This window comes from Pelodiscus sinensis, chromosome 1, assembly GCF_052426305.1.
Source record: "Pelodiscus sinensis isolate ZL-2025 chromosome 1, ASM5242630v1, whole genome shotgun sequence".
NCBI lineage: Eukaryota > Metazoa > Chordata > Testudines > Trionychidae > Pelodiscus > Pelodiscus sinensis.
The window spans coordinates 129,322,747-129,345,309 of NC_143052.1; the positions used below are offsets into that span (position 1 = coordinate 129,322,747).

General features: G+C 43.3%; 1 protein-coding gene across 2 annotated transcripts in view; it reads left to right on the top strand.

Annotated features, from left to right (window-relative positions):
• Window positions 1–22,563, top strand: part of GALNT8 (polypeptide N-acetylgalactosaminyltransferase 8) — a 50,066-nt gene that overhangs the window by 20,626 nt on the left and 6,877 nt on the right. For both annotated transcript variants that reach the window (XM_075900795.2, XM_006115474.5), the window contains exons 5-9: window positions 1,884–2,081; window positions 3,981–4,095; window positions 15,951–16,136; window positions 17,005–17,142; window positions 22,381–22,476. In XM_075900795.2, coding sequence (XP_075756910.2) covers window positions 1,884–2,081; window positions 3,981–4,095; window positions 15,951–16,136; window positions 17,005–17,142; window positions 22,381–22,476 — 733 coding nt within the window. The remainder of the gene's footprint in view (window positions 1–1,883; window positions 2,082–3,980; window positions 4,096–15,950; window positions 16,137–17,004; window positions 17,143–22,380; window positions 22,477–22,563) is intronic.

Below are 22,563 nucleotides of genomic sequence, written 5' to 3' on the forward strand. Positions count from 1 at the left end.
AAAGTCACAGTGTACAGGGTGGTGGGAGAATTAACATGGGCTCAACACAAAGAAGTCCAACAACCCCCAAAATAAAGAAAATAACCTGATCGCATCTAACTAAACATTCTCTGTTCTGCTCACATCTCTGTAGTTTCGAGATTTAATCCTTCCTGAGTCAGGGATGTTGCTGAATATTCCATTCCTGTTTTCCTGGCTTACCTCATTTCTATTCAGATCTGCTTTGGTCACACAAAAACTGAAGCAGGAAGGTCCTGCTTCCAATTATAAAATCCACACTCTTTTAGTTGGCTGTCCTTGCTTCCCCAGTATTCCTGAATACTCTCTTGGACTTACTGTCTGTAGATTTTTAACCCTTACAGGCAATTTAGTTAACTGAATGGTTGGAATATCCATAAAAGGGTAGTGTTCCTCCCATTCATTACAACCTCTCTCTAAGGGAACGTCTACACAGCAGGGCAAAACTTGAATTAAGCTGCACAAGTTCAGCTAGATCAATTGCATAGCTGAAGTCAAAATAGCTTAATTCGGCTTTTAATTCTGTCTACACAAAAGCAAGTGGAAGGAAGAACGCTTTTCCTTCAACTTCCGTTACTCCTCGTATAATGAGGGTTACAGGAGTTGGAGTAAGAATTCCTCCAGCTTGCCATTATTTCAAAATATAGGCTTGTAGAGTAGATGCATACCGTACTATGTTATTTCAAAATAACGTCAGTTATTCCCAAATAACTCTGCTGTGTAGACATAGCCTAACATACCTTTACCCCGGTTGGTCAATTTCAGTGCTTGACCACTTTCCTTACTGTCTCACTTCCTTGGCAGGTAGCGTGTCACCTCTGAAACTGTATTGCCTCTCTAATCTCAACCTACTATAGGCAGTGACTTATATTTTTGCTGGTGGTTGTTTTTAACGATGTCATTTGGGGGGCATGCTGTCAGTTTTGTGGGGGAGGGCTAGTTTCAGAGTGTTTATGCACTTTCGTATTCTGGTTATTAAATCTGTCATTAGTACCTTTATGTTAATAATTGCTCATTTGCTTTGAACTACACAATTACATTACCATTAATTACAGTATATGAAAATTATTGCAGTCACCCACAAGCTGTCTTCACTAATGCCCCCAGTTTGTCTCACTGTGGTTTTCTGGATGAAACTGTCTTACTTAGGATCTTTAATTTAAATGTAATCCTTAAATGTAAGCATCTACAGAGCCTTAATTTAATTATAAGCCTTTTTTATCTTACTCACCCTGCCTCTATTTATAAATAAACTCCCTGTCCCAAGGGCAGAAGCTGGAAGCAGCACAGAACTCATCACATTTCACCCTCATTATCTGGCTCCTGGCTGCTCAGAACTATTTTTCAATTGTTTTCCCAAGGGTGCTCGAGTGTTGGGGCACTCATGGAGTCAACACCCATGCCACCTGCCCCAGATCATGATGGCTTTGTTCATCACAGATAGCACAACCAGGGGCAACGCCTATTTGTTCTAGTTTGTTTTTATTGCATCAGCATTGAGTGGGCCCATTGTGCTAGGTGCTGTGCCCATACTATGAAAAGAAGACTCCTGACCCCAATAGTTTACAATACAAGTCTTTGGTGAGAGGCAAAAGGGGGGTATAAGGGACAGGCATGGTAACAGAGGGGTGATCGTGGCTAGTGTAATTAGCAGTGGGTAAAGCACATGAACTGCTGGCATAGCCTGGGAGACAGCGTAAAGCTGTTGGACATAAAACCTGGCATTGCTGAGACAGGAACCAAAATTCAAACATCTCTGGTCTTAGTTGTAAGAAATGGGCTGCGCATGTCAGCATTATGGTGCCCTGCACTTTGGTTCATACTCTCAGCAAGGTGAAAATAATGCGTTTGTTCATTTATCTTAGGGCTGAGCCTATTCTGTCTCGAATCAAAGAGGATCGCACTGTTATAATATCACCAGTGTTTGACAATATTCGCTTTGATGACTTTAAGCTTCTTGAGTATTCTGTGGCTGCAGATGGATTTGACTGGGCACTATGGTGCCTCTATGAACCATTACCTAAAGAGTGGTATGAGCTCAAAGATGAAACTGCTCCAGTCCGGTAAGTCTGAATGGTATTCTTGGGGGAACAAAAAATCCATATGTGAGCTGTTTTCAGGCTCACCTCACAAAGACAGGGTTTTCTCATGTGTCAGTGAGGTATCTGCAAAATGCAGATAAGTTGAAACTGTTGGTTTGGATCTGAGAGTGCTGTACTAGCATTAGAGATCTCATGTGGTCTGTGTAGAAGACCGGGATCCAGGTTCTCCTGCATTCTAATTCTGCTCCTAAACTTTTCTCCCACTGCAATCTTGGGCTAATCATTTAATCTGTCTGTCCATGTTTCGCCCTCTATGTAAATGGGTAATAATATTTATGTGCGGTCACAGTTGAGAGTTAGCTGTACCTCTGACTGTTCTCTAAAGATATGTCTACTCTTCTGTCAGGGTGTGTCTAAACAACATGGCTCCATTGATGGAGCCATGTAGATTAGGCGGATTGGCAAAGGGAAATAAATAAATAAATTTAAATAATCGTCGCTTCATTTAAATTTACATGGCTGCCGCGCTGAGCCGACAAAGAGCTGATCAGCTGTTTGTCGGCTCAGTGCGCTAGTCTAGACGCTCCTGCGCCGACCTGAAAGCCCTTTATCGACCTCCCCGTTATGCCTCGTAGGATGAGGTTTACCGGGGAGGTCGATAAAGGGCTTTCATGTCGGCAGGGGAGCGTCCAGACTAGCGCACTGAGCCGACAAACAGCTAATCAGCTGTTTGTCAGCTCAGCGCGGCAGCCATGTAAATTTAAATGAAGCCGTGATTATTTAAATCGCCGCTTCATTTCCCTTTGCCGAACAAACAAATCTACATGGCTCCGTCGATGGAGCCATGTAGTTTAGATGTACCCTCAGATACCCAGGGCTGGCCCATGCCAGCTGAGTTGAGCTTATGGGGCTTAAGCTAAGGGGCTGTTTAGCTGCAGTGTAAATATGAGGCTTATGGGGCTTGGGCTTCATTCTAAGCTCTTGGACCCTCTCACCTCATCAGGTCCTAGAGCCCAGAGTCCAGCCTGAGTCTGAAAATGTGTACCACAATTAAATAGGCCCTTATCGTGAGCCCTCTAGCCAGAATCAGCTGGAATGGGCCAGCCAGCACAGGCCAGCCACAAGATTTGAATCATGGTATAGACCTACCCGAACTCTGCTAGAGTGCAATCTCTCCAAATGACAGGCTTTGTGCCTTCACCTCCTTGGGGTGGAATCTCACAATTCTCCCACTCTGACAGGAGTCCTAGCCTGCAGGTCTCTGCACTCCTGCTGACTCCTCAGCAGATCCAGTTGCCCTTGACATTTGCTGAAGGACTCATCTGAATCTTTCCTGGGATCTAACACCTCATAGCACCTTATAGCCAGGTAGCAAACAATATCATAACATCACATATTGAAACTGAGATATGACAGGCATCCTTCAGGTCCTTCACAGTACAGTTAAAGTAGTACATGATGGACAGAGTAGGCAGTACTGTATAAACTGTTATGAGGCATTTACCATCCAAATTCTATACAAAGCAGCATACAAATACAGGATGCACTAATTCTAACATAACTCCACTCTGAGTAAATTGATTACACACGTAGACACTTTGGCAATGGGTAAATGCCCAGATAGATAAGGTTGGGCAGAATTTGGCACGCTAAGCATTATGGAATTGTCTACTGTAAATATAGGACGGCAGTGGTAAAAAGTGAGATGGGAAGAACCCAAATCTAAGTAAAAAAAAAACCAATTTTTTAAGGGTCCCCAAACTAGCACAAACAAAATAAGAAGTGTCCAAATAGTCAGTTTCATACTCAACAGCAAATGCAAATTAGCATATTTAATTTTCAAATGTTTGTTTATTCCTCTTCCTGTTTATTTCATAGTTTATTTTTTTTCTCTTCAACTGTATCTGTTCTCTTTCCCAGGAGCCCATCTATTATGGGAATACTTGCCGCACATAGAGAGTTTCTGGGAGAGATTGGGGTACTGGATGGCGGAATGCATATATATGGAGGGGAAAATGTGGAGCTTGGCCTGCGGGTATGTTTAATTCTCCTTCTCTTACAAAATAACCTACATCATTGTGAGACAAGTTTGCAAAAGAAGCCAGGGCCAGATTTCAAAATGTTCAACACTGACAAATGTGCCTTTTTTTTTTTTTTTTTTTATTAAAGAGCTCTGTTCCCATTTGGGAACCCAAGTGAAATGGGCAGAGTTCCAAAAGCGCTGAGTATCTTGCAGCTAGGATTGCCAGATGATTAAAATAAAAATACCGAACACCTCCCTCCTCCCCCCCCCAAAAAAAACACCGGGAAAAAATTCTGTTGAGGCCAGGTGCTGAGTGTTTGTAGAGTTGCCAGGTGCCTGGCATCTTTGCCTCCTTTCCAGGGAAAAATTCAGAAAATACCGGACATCTCAGGTGTCCAGTATTCTCTGAATTTTTTTACCAGATAGGAGGCAAAAATACCAGATTGTCTGGGTGAATACCAGACACCTGGCAACCCTACTTACAGCTGTTATTGTGATGTACATTCTAAAGAGTTCAGCACCTGACAGACTGAGGCCTTGTCTACATATCTAGCTACTGTGCAGCACGGTGTAACTACTATGGGGTGGATTTGAACCTGTGACCTTTGGAGCATAGTGTAGGAGCCTCTATAGCTCGCACTATGAAGTCAGCTGGCACTCAGCTTAGGCTATAGAGCTCACTTGTTTTTATTTCTCACTGTAAGTGGTCTAAGTGCCATTACATGGGACGATGAGCCACACTAGGGCTACGTCTACACTCCTTCCCTCTTCTGCAAGAGCCTGTGTAAATGGAGCACAGATTAGCATATTGTCATGCTTCATTTGCATAATTAATTAGGAGCCTTTTTGCTCGAGAGGTTTTTGCACAAGAGCCTTTTTGTGCAAAAACTCTCTCTTGCGCAAGAGCCATTCTTCCTGAAAAAATGTGTAGACGGAGCCTTTTTGTACAAAAACTTCTTGTGCAAAAACAGCCCCTAATTAATTATGCAAATGAAGCATGGCAATATGCTAATCTGCACTTAATTTGCATGGGCTCTTGTGGAAGAGGGAAGCAGTGTAGACGTAGCCAAGGTGTGTGGGTTACAAAGGCAGGTTGTGAATCTACAATCTACTACTTTGCTGTGGTATACCATCCCACACAGACACTGCTAAGGAACACTGGAACTTCTGATGTGCAGCTGGGCATATTATGCTTTCAAGTAGTTGTGCCACACTCCAGGCCTTTATTGTAGTATAGCACTGTCCACATGGGGTGTTGTAGCATGGCAAGCAGGTGCATAGTAGAGCCACACCCTGACTTTTTACACAGTAAATTGCCATGTAGATAAACTAGAAGCTCTTGGAACAAATGCAACATGGCCTTGTTTTGATTCAAAAAAAAATTGGAACTAAGCTCTCTTGTAAATCTGGCCTAGTGAGCTAATACAGAACTACCAAATGTGAGATGTACAACTCTCCGTGCAAAGTTACTATGATGCGTGCTTGCTAACCTAACAGCAGAACTAGACTAACATTCCAGATGTTAGCCTTGAAACTGGTAAGCATAAGTTCAACAGCCATGAACTTCACAAGTCCACCTTTCCTATTTTCCTAAAGCAGAGGCAAGGTTTGACTTTGCACTTTGACTAGATTATGTATCAACACACAGGCTTTCTGAGCAGTGACATGTGGCAGATAAATTATTATTTTAGGTTTTTAATACAGTGAGAGAGGATACAGCAAATACATATGCAAAAAGAAATGTGAAGGATAGGTGATGACTGAGTGTGGGAAGAAGTTGGGAGGAGAGGACTGTATACAGGCAGTCCCCGACTTACGCGGATCCAACTTATGTCGGATCCGCACTTACGAACGGAGCTTTCTCGCCCCGGAAGTCGGGGCGAGAAAGCCCCGTTCGTAAGCTGCTCCGGTGCCCCTGGTCTGCTGGAGACCGTCTCCAGCAGACCAGGGGCACCGGGCGGGTTCCCGCGCTTCTGAGGCTTTGCCAGAGCAAAGCCTCAGAAGCGCGGGAACCGCTGCTGCTGCCCCTTGAGACCCGGTGCCTGTGGTCTGCTGGGGACGGTCCCCAGCAGACCACAGGCACCCGGACTGAAGCCGCAGCCGCGGGGGGGTCCCGCGCCTCTGAGGCTTTGCCAGAGCAAACCTGTTGTGGCTCCTGGAGCTTTCACAGCATTTTAGTTTGTTTGCAGTTTTTACTCATTCTATAGTGTACATGGCATGTTACAGGAAAATGTGCAATCTTTGTTTACAACACTACTTAGCCACATTAAACTTTGCATAGAGTGTAACTCTTTCTTTATGCTTACAGTTTTCCTGTACCTTCATTAAACAACTGGGACTAAAATGGTCTTACCAAACCAATTTGTTTTAAACCTACAAACAAGATTACTGGACCTTGAAAACTTCATATTATTTACACTATATATATATATATATATATATATCTACACACAGATACACATACATTCTCTCTGAACCTTTCTTACACTATTTCTACATAGCTGTACAACAATTACATTCCCTTTCATTCATTGGGGTAGTTCAGTTCCAATAGAACCCCCTCCCTTTAGAGTTCTTTTAGCAGTCTCTCTAATCAAATGTACGAATTTGAGTCAAATTTGCCTGGATTATTTACAGACATTCCTTTGGAAAAAGGGCCCATTTTTCCTTCAGAATGGCTGCAAAGAAACCACAATTTTCTATCTACACCATTTTAGCATTTGCACAACTGCTCAATTCTCTCCATTCTCTGCAGAGTATAAATTCTCTGGGTTTCTCTTTTCTTAAAACACTTTCTTATCTCTAAAATAAAAACTGGCCTTGTTTTAGATATTACTCTTTTAAGTACGTTTTAAGGGTTTAGATTTCCAGTACTTACTGCCTTTTTCTCAGTTCTACCACAAGGCTTTCAATCTTATCTGTTACCTGCCTGCTTGTCTGGGCCTGATCCTGTTTTCCATTTCTGCCTGCTTGTCTGGGCCTGATCCTGTTTTCCATTTCTGCCTGCTTGTCTGGGCCTGATCCTGTTTTCCATTTCTGCCGGCTTGTCTGGGCCTGATCCTGTTTTCCATTTCTTCCTGCTTGTCTGGGCCTGATCCTGTTTTCCTTGCTAAATGGAAAGTGGCTCCTTTCCACAGACTCAGGCTTTGTCCCATTCTTTAGCTTGCAGGCAGTTCTATACTTACAGAACTGCACCCACAACTCCTCAGGATTTCCCCAATCCTTTTCTAACATTTCTCTATCCCATTTTAGGTTGCCCCAACCTTCCTGGGCAAACCCTTTCTCTATACCACTAAAATCCATGTCTATCATGATAGGCTTCATGTTGCTGTATGTGAACCAGTAGCACAATCCTGCCGACTACGCCAATTCTGTCAGCCGACGGTCAGGGCAGTGTGTACGTGTGTGTTACACCCAAGTCTTCAACTGCTGAGACACAAAGTCTCGTTGCAGCGGGAAGCCTAGGAGGCTGGAGGGCGCCCCGAAAAATAGTTTAACGTCCGTGACTTTACTGCTAGGACCGAGGTCCCGTCGCAGAGGGTAGCCAAACAGGCTAACAGACGCCCCAATGTGTACAGGAAGAGCTTATTACACTTCAGATTTTAGCTGCTAGAATTCATAATTCCTTTGCAGCGGGCAGCCCAGGAAAGGCTGAGAAGTGCCCCAGTGGACCCTGTCACCTGGGAGTGACACAGATCCAAACGCCCAAGCTCTTCCTATAACTGTCCCTTTATGACCGGCTGAAGTTCTTTTAAATTGTGCTTGGTTCTGTTACAGCAACTGAAGGAGTCAGGTTAAAACTTAAACAGTTACAGGTTTATTGAGGAAGCTTATAAATCATATGGTTACAATGGCTATTGTTCTATTTCTTAACTACTAGCAAAATATAGATCTTAAAAATGGTTACAAAGAAGATAAAGATAGAAAAATAGAAATAATGGTACCAAGTAACAGCTTACTCTTTCTATGTGTACACTTAAGACAGAGGACCACATCCAGGTACAATTTTTACCCCCTTCTGTGCCTCTCGACTCCAGCATGTCAGGCCAGGGCCTGTCCCTCAATTCCTAGGAAAGACGAAAATACGAGGTGGGCGTCCCCATAGAACCTCGGGAGGTCAAACACCTAACCCGACCAGCAGGTAGAGGGTAGAATGACACTCAAAAGAGAGTGTGTTGCTGTACCACCTTTATACTCATGGGGTCACGTATTTCTCTTTCTTATCTGTCATGCCAAATGGGGCTGGTCTGTCTTTTGTGAGACCAGTTCTTACAAGGGAGTTGTGAACTTAATTTACACTTGTAAGAGAGATAACTAAATTGGAATTACTGGGGATTCTTTTCTCAGTGGGAAATTCCTCTCCCAGGGACTGTGTGTGTGTTCGAATCAACATGGGTACCAGCCGGGGCAGACTCGCATATCCTGATCTTGCATCAAAGCAGATCAAAGCTTAATGGCTATGCTGATTGACTTAATCGCTCTCTCTCCACATATCTGTTTTTTCAGCTTCTCAGGATCAGATGAGCCAGCATAGACTATGCTGATATTATTGCTCATTCTCTGTCCTTTATGCTTCAGAGAGGCAAATAAGATGGATGAGATGGGGGGGGCTGACTGGCTACATTCCACCCCCTGATACGACACACCACGTCCCAGGAATGCAAGATGGTGGCTTGCCAGTACCTCTTGCCCACCTTGGAGGAATTTAAAAGTACCCAATGGCCTGATTAGAGGGTTTAGGATCTAGAAATTGATTAGGGTCCTTTCCTGGTGCTGTGTATCGAATGTGCACACAAGAGATAACTACAATAACTAGTCATTGCACAATACATAGGCTTATGCAGAAAAGGAGTACAACAATCAAAACAATTAAAACAGTGGTTATAATAGAGTGTAGGAAAGGAGTTAAGGAAAGTTTTAGCTGTTGGGCTAACCAAGTTAGCCATGAGTTATTTACATTCTTAGTTACAGCATGTCTTATCCCATACCGTCCGTTGCTACTTCCCTTGCCTCCCCCCAAAATTATTTTGAGGACTGCGGTAGTCGCTGTCATCGAACCATACCGGTCCCCATCTGAAAATGTCACTCTTTTTCACCACTCATTTGGGCTGAGAGGGACAAACTCGATTCCCAGTCCAGTGGAGGAGTCAAGTAAGGTGTTCTGGTACAGCAGTAGCAGTTGGGATGAGGAAGAAGACCATGGCGAGTTGGAGTACCATGTCTCATTTTCAATAGTTTGTAACTAACAACAGTGGTTGCAAGCGCTACAACAGCAAGCGGTATATATATATATACATACAAAAGTTCATGGTGGTTTCCCGGATCCACACCAGCACTGGGAGGGATCCATCCCACTGGAGCGCTGTTCAGGGATATTGCCTCAGTTTCCTGTGATAAAACATAAGGTTCGCCGGTCTTGGATACAATCCAAGCCTCAGTAATGGTTATTGGTGTTAGCCCAGCATCTGCAGTGGTCCAGACTCCTTTTCCCTTGTAGGAGTGCAGTAAATGGATTTGTGTTCCCAAACTGGGGTGTTGGGACAAGGGCTATTAAGCGGTTTAGTCCCATGACTGTAAACAACCCTGTTGCCACTGGGGTTGAGTAAGCAAAACCAATTCCTGAAACAATTTCCACTCCAGTTAAAACATACTTCCACCCTTGCTTACTGGTGGGTAGTGTACCAATATAATCTACTTGCCAGGTTGCCCATAGTGCTTTTCCATCTTTTAGTTTGGCAAACCATTGTCCTTCTGCTATATGTTTCCTGAGTTCCGCACATAGGGTGCAAGCTTGTACCAGATCTTTGGCTTGTTTGTGGGTGATAGGCCACCCCCTGGCATGTGCCTGCCGCACCAGCTCATCGCTTTCTGTGTGTCCCAAGGTTTCATGTAGCCAAATGTACAGGCGTTCCCAATACACCTGGGCAGCAAAAATTTGTACTGCTGCATCTGCTAGGTTATTTAGCTGTGCAGCCAGGGTGTTGTTTCTTTTGGACACATGACTTATGCTTAAGGCATGTTGGGTTGCATGCTGGTATATCCATTTCCAGTATTCCAATCTCCAAACAGGCTTTCCTATTTCCCAGTTGTTGTTCTTCCAATTAGTTATCCACTGGGTGGCTCCAGCCCATATAGCACAGGAGTTAGTGTAAGTCTGCTGAGACAGCAGCAGCCTTCTCTGTCCACTTTCCTTTGAAATAACCAGGCAGCCTGTGTTCATATATAATGTTGAATTTAAAAGCAAGCCAAAAGTGTTATCAACTCAGCCTTGAAAAGAGACAGTTAAGTTTCAAAGCTTGAATTTCTAAACTAATAATTTGGTTTCTAGAAAGTTAAATTTAACCTTAAGAGTTGAATGCCCAACACAAGCACTAACCAATTTGTGCCTTGTCTGTTTGCAATTTTATGCAAGAGGACATTATCCAAAACAAAATAAAACTAGTTCATTTGAAACCCACAAAATAGAGTTACAATATATAGAGCTCATTCCTTTACGCAGTTAACCAATTAAGTTTCAGTAGAATCCCTAATTTTCCTTTGCAGATTTAACAAAGGTGTGCAAAGACAAAATGTTTACATTTGATTGTTTCTTTGCATAGCTAGTTTGCACATTAAGAGGCTGCAAAGAAACAAGGTGTCATTTTTAAAACAAGATTTCCCTTCACATATTACAACCATTACTTAATTCTTTTCACTCTCCCACAAATCACTTGCTTTGTCCTTTCAAAGAAAATGTTTCTCATTCCTAGTAACTTTCCAATGTCTGCTCTACTTTCCTTATTCCTTCAACTATGCCCATAGGGCTCCAAACTTTTTGCCTTCCCTTTTTTTTGGTCCATCCTAATTCCTGCTAAATGACTTTTCCAAATGAGACAGGTTTGTCTATTATTAATTTGGTAAGGAGGGTGAGCTTGTTCACTAAGCCTCATACCTCCTGGTCCTTTTCTTAAGCATATTCCTGAGGGAAGGAAAAAAATAAATCTGAGAGTTGCTTTAACTCTCAGCACCCATCCTTAAGGGAATCTAGCTTGTCTGGGTACTGAGGGACATGCATTTCTACCTCTCCACTTCTGCAGCAGAGGCTTTTACATTTTGCAGTTTCATGTTTGCATTCTTATATGAAGAACACCTCATTACAGGGTTTCCATAGAAGTTAAGCTGCATCTGTTTCCCTCTTCACTGGAGTTGAGGGTTTACATATCCACACGTAGTTAGCCAATTAGTCTTCTAGGTCTGAAATTGTATGGACAAGCAGTTAACACTTGATCAGACCAAGGGCTATGCCCGAATCTTTGCAAGATTTTTTTCAAAAAGGGGTAACATTTTTTTTTTCCAATGCCAATTTCTCAGTCTTCTCTCTGGGAGCCTTCTTAAAAGACTGCTTACATTTAAACATTTTCTAGTATACCCAACCTCCTATTGGGACTAAAATAGCAATACCAATACCTCCTTTTCTTTCTTTCTGGAGGGCTACAATTTGAACTTTCTGATCTCAGGTAGTTTGCTAATCAAACTTAGCTATTACCTACAAAGCTTCTTTGTGCTGCCAGCTAGGGCATTTGCACCACAAAGGAAATCACAACCTGTTGTGGCTCCTGGAGCTTTCACAGCATTTTAGTTTGTTTGCAGTTTTTACTCATTCTATAGTGTACATAGCATGTTACAGGAAAATGTGCAATCTTTGTTTACAACACTACTTAGCCACATTAAACTTTGCATAGAGTGTAACTCTTTCTTTATGCTTACAGTTTTCCTGTACCTTCATTAAACAACTTGGACTAAAATGGTCTTACCAAACCAATTTGTTTTAAACCTACAAACAAGATTACTGGACCTTGAAAACTTCATATTATTTACACTATATATATATATATATCTCTACACACAGATACACATACATTCTCTCTGAACCTTTCTTACACTATTTCTACATAGCTGTACAACAATTACATTCCCTTTTTATTCAATGGGGTAGTTCAGTTCCAATAGAACCCCCTCCCTTTAGAGTTCTTTTAGCAGTCTCTCTAATCAAATGTACGAATTTGAGTCAAATTTGCCTGGATTATTTACAGACATTCCTTTGGAAAAAGGGCCCATTTTTCCTTCAGAATGGCTGCAAAGGAACCACAATTTTCTATCTACACCATTTTAGCATTTGCACAACTGCTCAATTCTCTCCATTCTCTGCCAGTATAAATTCTCTGTGTTTCTCTTTTCTTAAAACACTTTCTTATCTCTAAAATAAAAACTGGCCTTGTTTCAGATATTACTCTTGTAAGTACGTTTTAAGGGTTTAGATTTCCAGTACTTACTGCCTTTTTCTCAGTTCTACCACAAGGCTTTCAATCTTATCTGTTACCTGCCTGCTTGTCTGGGCCTGATCCTGTTTTCCATTTCTGCCTGCTTGTCTGGGCCTGATCCTGTTTTCCTTGCTAAATGGAAAGTGGCTCCTTTCCACAGACTCAGGCTTTGTCCCATTCTTTAGCTTGCAGGCAGTTCTATACTTACAGAACTGCACCCACAACTCCTCAGGATTTCCCCAATCCTTTTCTAACATTTCTCTATCCCATTTTGGGTTGCCCCAACCTTCCTGGGCAAACCCTTTCTCTATACCACTAAAATCCATGTCTATCATGACAGGCTTCATGTTGCTGTATGTGAACCAGTAGCACAATCCTGCCGACTACGCCAATTCTGTCAGCCGACGGTCAGGGCAGTGTGTGCGTGTGTGTTACACCCAAGTCTTCAACTGCTGAGACACAAAGTCTCGTTGCAGCGAGCAGCCTAGGAGGCTGGAGGGCGCCCCGAAAAATAGTTTAACGTCTGTGACTTTACTGCTAGGACCGAGGTCCCGTCGCAGAGGGTAGCCAAACAGGTTAACAGACGCCCCAGTGTGTACAGGAAGAGCTTATTACACTTCAGATTTTACCTGCTAGAATTCATAATTCCTTCGCAGCGGGCAGCCCAGGAAAGGCTGAGAAGTGCCCCAGTGGACCCTGTCACCTGGGAGTGACACAGATCCAAACGCCCAAGCTCTTCCTATAACTGTCCCTTTATGACCGGCTGAAGTTCTTTTAAATTGTGCTTGGTTCTGTTACAGCAACTGAAGGAGTCAGGTTAAAACTTAAACAGTTACAGGTTTATTGAGGAAGCTTATAAATCATATGGTTACAATGGCTATTGTTCTATTTCTTAACTACTAGCAAAATATAGATCTTAAAAATGGTTACAAAGAAGATAAAGATAGAAAAATAGAAATAATGGTACCAAGTAACAGCTTACTCTTTCTATGTGTACACTTAAGACAGAGGACCACATCCAGGTACAATTTTTACCCCCTTCTGTGCCTCTCGACTCCAGCATGTCAGGCCAGGGCCTGTCCCTCAATTCCTAGGAAAGACGAAAATACGAGGTGGGCGTCCCCATAGAACCTCGGGAGGTCAAACACCTAACCCGACCAGCAGGTAGAGGGTAGAATGACACTCAAAAGAGAGTGTGTTGCTGTACCACCTTTATACTCATGGGGTCACGTATTTCTCTTTCTTATCTGTCATGCCAAATGGGGCTGGTCTGTCTTTTGTGAGACCAGTTCTTACAAGGGAGTTGTGAACTTAATTTACACTTGTAAGAGAGATAACTAAATTGGAATTACTGGGGATTCTTTTCTCAGTGGGAAATTCCTCTCCCAGGGACTGTGTGTGTGTTCGAATCAACATGGGTGCCAGCCGGGGCAGACTCACATATCCTGATCTTGCATCAAAGCAGATCAAAGCTTAATGCCTATGCTGATTGACTTAATTGCTCTCTTTCCACATATCTGTTTTTTCAGCTTCTCAGGATCAGATGAGCCAGCATAGACTATGCTGATATTATTGCTCCTTCTCTGTCCTGTATGCTTCAGAGAGGCAAATAAGATGGATGAGATGGGGGGGCTGTCTGGCTACAATAGCGTAATTCAACTTTAGCCTTGCTGTGTAGACATACGCCAGGGGACTGCTGTGATCCAACCTGTCACAGACACCATGGGGCAAAAGGTGTATGTCAGGGATGAAAGTAACTTAAATTTCTTAAAGGTGCTGTTCTATTGCTACCCCCCTGGGAGAATCGAAGTGGGGGATGGGGGAGGTTGCAATAGGACAATACCTGTAAGAAATGTAAGTATAGGATGATGTGCCAGAGGCCCAGGGCAGGGGGTTGGTGTGTCTGTATGTGAGCTCAGGGAAGGGAGCTAGGGTGCACTGGAGACTCGGGGCATGTGGCTGTGGAGGGGTCAAGGCAGGAGTGTGAGGGGAGCATGTGGGGGGACTCAGGGTAGTACATGACGTGAAACCAAAGGAGGAAATGACCCTGCTCTGGAGCAGACAGCTGGAATGCCATATAACTTGACTCTGAAGGAAGAATTTAGGAAGGCAGAAGGTAATTACTCAGAGAGGAATTTAGCCAGGACCCGAGGACTACCACCTCAGTCTAAAGTTCCTCTAGCTGCATAAGACTCCCAAACATCTTGCTGCAGCAGTATTAGCTCAGTACTAATTTAAAAGGAAGACTGTTGAGTCTTAAATCACCAGCATTCCTTGCTGCAGCACATGTTTTCAACTAACAGCATTTCAGATACAGTTATTTCTTGTGAAGATGCCAACCTTGCAAAGGAAAGTTCCCTTTTCCTCATATTTGATGTCCCCTCTTCTCAGATAAACACCTCTGCTGGATTTGTAAACCATTCCTTGGTGGCCAGTTAAAGTTTAGCCGCAGCGGTGAAAGCATGCATACAGCGATTAAACTAGAAGAATAGTCCCACATCCCAGGCTAGCAAGGTAATGATTGGAGACCTAAAGTCAGTTCCCAGCTCTGCCACATATGTCCTGTGTGAACTTGGGCAAGTCTCTTAGTCTCTCCATGCCTCAGTTTCCTGTCTGTAAAATAAGGATAACAGCAATACCCTGCCTTACAGAGGTTTTGTGAGAATATACACATTAGAGATTGTGAGGCGCCCACTGTTTCTAGGGCACCAGAGGTCTTTTATTATAATTTACAGGCAGAATGTGTTTTGTCTTATTCAACAACTGCTGCAGTGACTCATGTGACAGCACGGGTATCTTGTGAAGGGAATCCCAGGCAGTTTTCTGTGGCAAGAAGGGTGGTGGTTGCATATCAATGATTGAAGTGTGGGAGGAACAAATAGGGTAGATTCTTTGTTGTCCTGATATATGTATATTCACACACATTTCATTTAAAGCATCACCCTATCCAAATGGTAGCATTGTACCTCTTCTCCATGCCGGTATATTTGTCTGCACAAGGGTACTAGAGAATCAGGCCCATTAAATACATTGCTACTCAGAAAAGTGACTTCAAAAATAGCATCGTAAGGCTCCTTCTGTATTGCCTTTCAGTGATTTCTTGTATAAAATGCACTCAGTTTATAAGCTGATTCACAGGTGACGGGGGGATTTCTAGATAAATTCAGCCTGGGATTTGAAAGTCAGCCTGGCCTCTTTCATTCCTCTTCACCTTCATCATAATTAACACTCTGTAGGGTCCATTTTGTACTTTGTCACATCTGTAGCCTCATTTACGCAGGAGTAACTGCTTGGTCCTGTAACTGGAAATTGATAGTCATGCAAAAGACTAAACAGCCTCCACCTCATTCTCCTGTGCCTGCATTGTCTCTGCGGGGCCTGAAAGAAACATACTGAAAACTCCCCTAAATCGCCAGAGTCCAGAGAAATTAACCCTGAATGCCGACAGTGAGCGGATCTGTTGAGTAAGGAGATGCAAGTTTTAATCATTTGTGTAGGATACAATCATGTTTAAAAAAAAAACAGTCCAACTGCACATTCATAGGAACTCCTGCTTTATCCATACAGGCTTGGCAGTGTGGAGGGCAGATAGAAGTCTTGCCCTGTTCAAGAATTGCTCATCTGGAAAGAGCGCACAAACCCTATATGCTGGACTTGAGCATTGCGATGAGACGCAACGCCCTGAGAGTGGCTGAAGTGTGGATGGACGACTATAAATACATGGTTTATTTTGCATGGAATCTTCCAATTGAGGTGTAGATGCTTTTTTGGTTGTTACATTGAGATGGTCATTGGTTTGGGAACAAAGTAATGTTCTAGCAGACCAAGGCTACTTCTAAACTACGCTTTATTTTCAAAAGAGGAATTTGCATATCTTCTTCCGATTTCACTTTAGAAAGTGAAAGTAACCTGGATGCAGTGTTTTTCGCCCCCCCCTTTTCAAAAAACTGTGTAAACCTCATTTTTTAAGGAAGAGCGTTTTTTTAAAAAGGCGGGAGGGGGGGTTGGAAAAGACATGTCCAGATTCATTTTACTTTCGAAAGACCCACTTTTGAAAGTGAGATTGGAAGAAGATATGCAAATTCCCCAGGAATTCCTGAGGAATTTGCATATCCTCTTTTGAAAATAATGGTAGTCTAGACATAGCTCATAATGAGGCCAGACATAGCAAACAGATTCATTTGTGAGTTTTGTCCTGTAGCCTGTAGGCTAGTCTGTTTGCTTGATTATAGGTCTTTTCTTCTAAGTTTCTTATTTTTTTATGGGTTTGATCATTTGTTTCTATTAGACTGTGCTAAATGCATTAATACAATTATATTTGTAAATATAAAAGCATCCTAACATGTAAGTGTTGCAACTATGCACATCAAGGGTCCCATCTATTTTTCAATTTAAATAATACTAGGCATAATCTTGGGACAAGAACTGATCAACCCTCAAAGTAATTACTGGGAATTCTTAAGTAATCAACATATAACTAACAATATAAAAATTGGGCAACAGCGCTTCAAAAATAATATTGTGGTGCCTAGAAGCTTGAGTCATAGACCAGAATGCCATAGTGATAGGCACAGTACATAGAACAAAAAGATGTTCTCTGAAAAAAATGTGTTTTTTCCAGAATCATGGAATAGACTATGGCGATGTTTCTTCCAGAAAGGAGCTTAGAAAGAAACTCAACTGTAAAAGCTTTGACTGGTACATAAAGAACATTTATCCTAATTTAATACCTTTGACCACCGTTGTTGGCTATGGAACAGTAAGTATTGTGCATGTCTACTGAATAATGCCATAGTTAGATAATGCCAATATTATGAGGGATGTTCAAGGCAATTTCTTCTATGTTCTTCTAGTCTAACCTGGGTTACCCTTGTAAATTGGTCATATTCAGGTATTATTCACTAGAAATTTTAAAGGTATATTCAGTGACATCTTTCTGCAAAACTTTCTATACCTACTACATGGCTACGTCTAGATTGGCATAATTTTCCGCAAATGCTTTTAACGGAAAAGTTTTCCATTAAAAGCATTTGTGGAAAAGAGCGTCTAGATTGGCAGGATACTTTTCCGCAAAAGCACTTTTTGCGGAAAAGCGTCCGTGCCAATCTAGACGCGCTTTTCCGCAAAAAAGTCCCGATCTCCATTTTCACGATCGGGGCTTTTTTGCGGAAAACAAATCTGAGCTGTCTACACCGGCCCTTTTGCGCAAAAGCTTTGCACAAAAGGAGTTTTTCCTGAATGGGAGCAGAATAGTATTTCCGCAAGAAGCACTGATTTCTTACAGTAGGAAGTCAGTGCTTTTGTGGAAATTCAAGTGGCCAGTGTAGACAGCTGGCAAGTTTTTCCAGAAAAGCGGCTGATTTTCCAGAAAAACTGGCCAGTCTAGACACAGCCCATATGTATACTGTGCCCATTGCTAGTCTACAACATAAACATAAAATAGTATAGGAAGGTATTTAGGAAACATTTTTGTGCAACATAAGAATGTTCATAGAGCAGGGAACAAAAATGGATGAAATCTCTCCTTATAATTGACTACAGTGTTCAACAGAATATTACGCAGATACATCAAAGAAAATAAGTTCAATAAAGTAATCATTGTCCACTGTATACCTGTAAACAGGGCTTGACAAATAATACAATCTACTTGCTATTGGCGAATAGAGTGCAACCCGGAAGAGCCGGGTTCGGTGAGCCCTGCCTATAAATCAAGGGAAGATGGCATCTTTTAGTCACTCACAGTTAAGTTGCTTTTTTAATTTGGACTGGAACAATAATCATTAATGTCATATAGAAGGGAACGAGGACTGTGGCACCTTAGACTACATCTACACTGCACGATTATTTCAGAATAAGCGATTCTGGAAGATATGCTCCATAACAGCTTATTTCAAAATAGTGCATCTACTCTACAGGGAAGCCTGGAAATTAGTCCGAGGCAGGCTCCCCTAATGTGGACGTGCTACCTCCATTTGAGCCCCAGGAGGCCCTGGGGAGTAATTACTTTGAATGGCTTTGGGGAGGAGCTATTTTGAAACAGCAGCAGTGGAGCGTCCACAGTACTGCTATTTTGAAATAGCTGTTTTGGAAGAGGCATTATTCCATGTGAAATTAGGTTTACAAATGCCAAAATAAGCCACCTGTGTAGGTGCTTGCATAGTATCTGTTATTCCGAAATAATGCTGCTCTGTAGATGTACCCTTTGAGACTAACAGGTTTATTAGGGCATAAACTTTCATGGATAAAACCCACTTCATCAGATGAGTTGGAGTGGAAATTAGGGTATGTCTACACTACAGCACTAATTCGAACTAACTTAATTCGAATTACTTAATTCAAACTAAGCTAATTCAAACTAGTGCATCTAGACCTAAAAACTAGTTCGAATTAGCATTTTGCTAATTCGAACTAGCATGTCCACATTGAGTGGACCCTGAACCGAGGTTAAGGATGGCCGGAAGCAGTGCCAGCAGGGCATCAGATTAGGACTTAGAGTGTGGAGCTGCTGTCTCAGGCTAGCCGAGGGCTGTGCTTAAAGGGACCCGACTCCCACCCCGGACAGACAGTTCTCAGGGGTTCCCCGCTTGCAAAGCAGTCCTGGCTTGGAGTGCCCTGAGTGCCCACACTAGGCACATCACAGCACTCAGCCATCAGACCGGCTGCACTTGCCACAGGCTGCCATCCGGGGGTGGGGTGGGGTCAATCGGGGGGCTGCAGGAGAGCTTCCACCCCGAGAAGCCCGCAGAGCCACATCAGTCCTCCCCATCAGGGCTTGTACCCCATTCCTCCCTCACCTCTTTCCACTTACCCCTCCCTAGCCCCCCTTCCTGATGTACAAAATAAAGGACACGTGTGTTCAAAAATAGAAACTCTCTTTATAGAACAAAACTCGGGAAGACTGGGAAAAGGAGGTGGGAGAGGGGAAGAGAGAGGGTGGGAGAGGGGAGGGCAACTAAAATGATCAGGGGTTTGGAACAGGTCCCATATGAAGAGAGGCTAAAGAGACTGGGACTTTTCAGCTTAAAAAAGAGGAGACTGAGGGGGGATATGATAGAGGTCTATAAAAGCACGAGTGGTGTGGAGAGGGTGAATAAAGAAAAGTTCTTCATTAGTTCCCATAATAGAAGGACTAGAGGACACGAAATGAAATGAATGGGTAGCAGGCTTCAAACTAATAACAGAAAGTTCTTCTTCATAAAGCAAATAGTCAACCTGTGGAACTCCTTGCTGCAGGAAGCTGTGAAGGCTAGAACTAGAACAGAGTTTAAAGAGAAGTGAGATAAAGTCATGGAGTTTGGGTCCATGGAGTGGTATTAGCCAGGGGGTAGAAATGGTGTCCCTGGCTCTGTTTGTGGAAGGCTGGAGATTGATGGCACGAGACAAATGGCTTGGTCATTGTCTTCGGTCCATCCCCTCCAGGGTAGCTGGTGTTGGCCGCTTTTGGCAGACAGGCTACTGGGCTAGATGGACCTTTGGTCTGACCCAGTACGGCCGTTCTTATGTTTTTATGTTCTAAGCTCAGGGCTCAGAGTTGGGGGTCTCACTGGACCACCTTGATTTTCATGGAAACCTGCTCCTGGCTGGCCAGGCTGGCAGCTATCCTGTCCTAGACGGCCACTTTTCTGTGCCTAGTGCGGTGTTCGTGGACGTTGGAAGCTTCCCCCCAAACCTGGATGAAGTCCAGGATCTCCGCACTAGACCAGGCGGGCGCCCGCCTCTTCCGGCCCCGGGCAGGCTCCTGGGAGCCACCAGCCTGGTCCTGGGAAGAGGCGGAGGGCTGGGTGGCAGCAGGTGGCTGGTTCGTGCCGTGCCAGGTGCAGGGTCTGCTGGCTGGGTGCTGGCAGGCTTGCACCTGGCATGGGCACCATAGCCAGACCGTGCCCCTTTAAGGGCTCCGGGGCCGGGAGGAGGGCAGAATAGTTTCCCTGGTGGTGCCCAGAGTGGCCACCAGGGAAAGTTGGGGAGGGCTAGCCTCCCACTAGTTCGAATTAAGTGGCTACACAGCCCTTAATTTGAACTACTTAATTCAAACTAGGCGTTAGTCCTCGTATAATGAGGTTTACCTAGTTCGAATTAAGCGCTCCGCTAGTTCGAATTAAGTTCAAACTAGCGGTTTGTATGTGTAGTGCCTATTAAAGTTAATTCGAACTAACGTCTGTTAGTTCAAATTAACTTTGTAGTGTAGACATACCCTTACTGAGGTAGGGGAGTATATATGAACAACAAAAAGTTACTTTTCAAGTGCAGAACCAGTGTTAATGAGGCTAATTAAGTCAGGGCGAGTGTGACTCATTCAGGGCATTTGAGGTAGAGATGTGAATATCAAGAGGGGGGAAATTGCCGTTGTAGTGTGTTAACCAGTTAAGGGCCTTATTCAGTCCTAAATTGATTGTACTGAATTTAGGGGGGAAATAGCTAAAAAAAAGAGTAAAATATACAGACTCTGAAAGAAATAATTAAAAACAATGGACTATATGTTCAACACTCATCTGGCTGAAGTAGGCTCATGCAGATTGTAATACATACAAATTCATATGCATGCAAACCTTTGTTTTGTGCACAATGAAACAGGAACACAATTGTTTCTAAAAATCCAATCAAATGAAAAAAGCTTTGTTTTGGTCAAAAAGACACTTCCAAAAAGTTTCAATGGAAAAAAAAAATCAGACCGCTATTAGTAATACAGGTAGTGATGTGGATTATATGGGATGATATGTGGATTATATGGGTAGTGATATGGATTATATGTGGATTATATGGATAGTGATGTGGATTATAGTGCTACATGATTATATTGTCAGTGAAAAAAAATGTGTTATACTGGGGTTCCCCAACCCGAGGTGTTATCTACACAAAAAAGCCTTTGCCAGAACCCCTGGTGGAGAAGTAATATACATTAATAGAATGAGTTCTTTTGCCAGTGTAGATAAAACACTTAATGAGATGAGATGAGCTAAGCTAAGCACCCTTTGATCAGCATAGTTGTGTCTATAGAGGGGTTTTGCTGGCATACCTGCGTCATCTGGTGTCGAGGGGCAGGCCCCCTCAATGATCTAGAAGTCCCCGAAGTCTGGGTTAGGGTTCCTTTTCCGCAGGGCCATAGACTCAGTCTGTAGCTAATATCCTTCTATCAGGGTATATACAGCCTGCAGACCTAATTCAAAGTACAGTCCCTTCTATCAGAGAATGTATGGCCTTGCAGGCCTAGTTCCAAAGTACAGTTCCCGCTATCAGGGTATTTACAGCCTTATGGCCTAGTCTCAAACACACTCCGCTCTCCCAGAGTCACTAGGGCCTAGAGACCTAGTGCAAAGGGAAACCTCCCAGAATGCTAGGGAGCTGGGTTGTTGTGGGATGGAGAGGGAGAGGGACCTGGGCCCTCCTACTCCACTGGGTCCTAGCCCAATGCCCTGTTGGCAGTGCCGGATTTCACTGTCTGCTCAGCGGCGATTCCTGCTTTCGCGGCATTGCTCAGCGAGTCGGGGCCTCCTGGATGGCCTCCCTGGCCAGGGCGGTCACGGGGCTGTGGCTGCTGCGGCTGAGGCTGTTGCATCTGCTGGGGTTGCTGCTGCTGGGGCAACTGTGACTGCAGTGGTGGTGGTGGCGGCAGCAGCAGCGGCAGTAGTAGTAGTAGTTGTAGTACCCATTAGTGCGGGGTAGATACACCCCAACACAGCTGGTAGATGTGATTTTGTTCATCCTTATATCTAACATAGCTCTGCCAGCACATCTTTGTAGACCAAGTGCCATTGTTTCTCTGATGTATAGACACTAGAAAAGCCTTTAGATTTGCCTCTCGTGTTTTCTAGGATGAAGTCAACTCTGAAACTGTTTTGTGGTTCTTTCTAAATCTATCCTGTGCTCTCCTGTTATTTCAGAACTCTCAGGCAGAACTGCAAACAGGCATAGCTCTGAGTAGAGTTTATAAAAATAGTCGTAGGAACAGCTAGATGTAGTAGTTATTCCATGCATTAACATGCCTAATTTATCTTTGTAGATGAAAAACACTCTGAATGAGAACATTTGCATAGATCAAGGCCCAGTCCCTGGAAACACTCCTATACTGTATGGCTGTCATGCTTACTCTCCACAGGTATTACAAACATGTTGTTTCACTGCAATTAGAAATCATTATTAGACTTTGCTGTGCATTCTTTACTAGATAATGAAAATTGTTCTT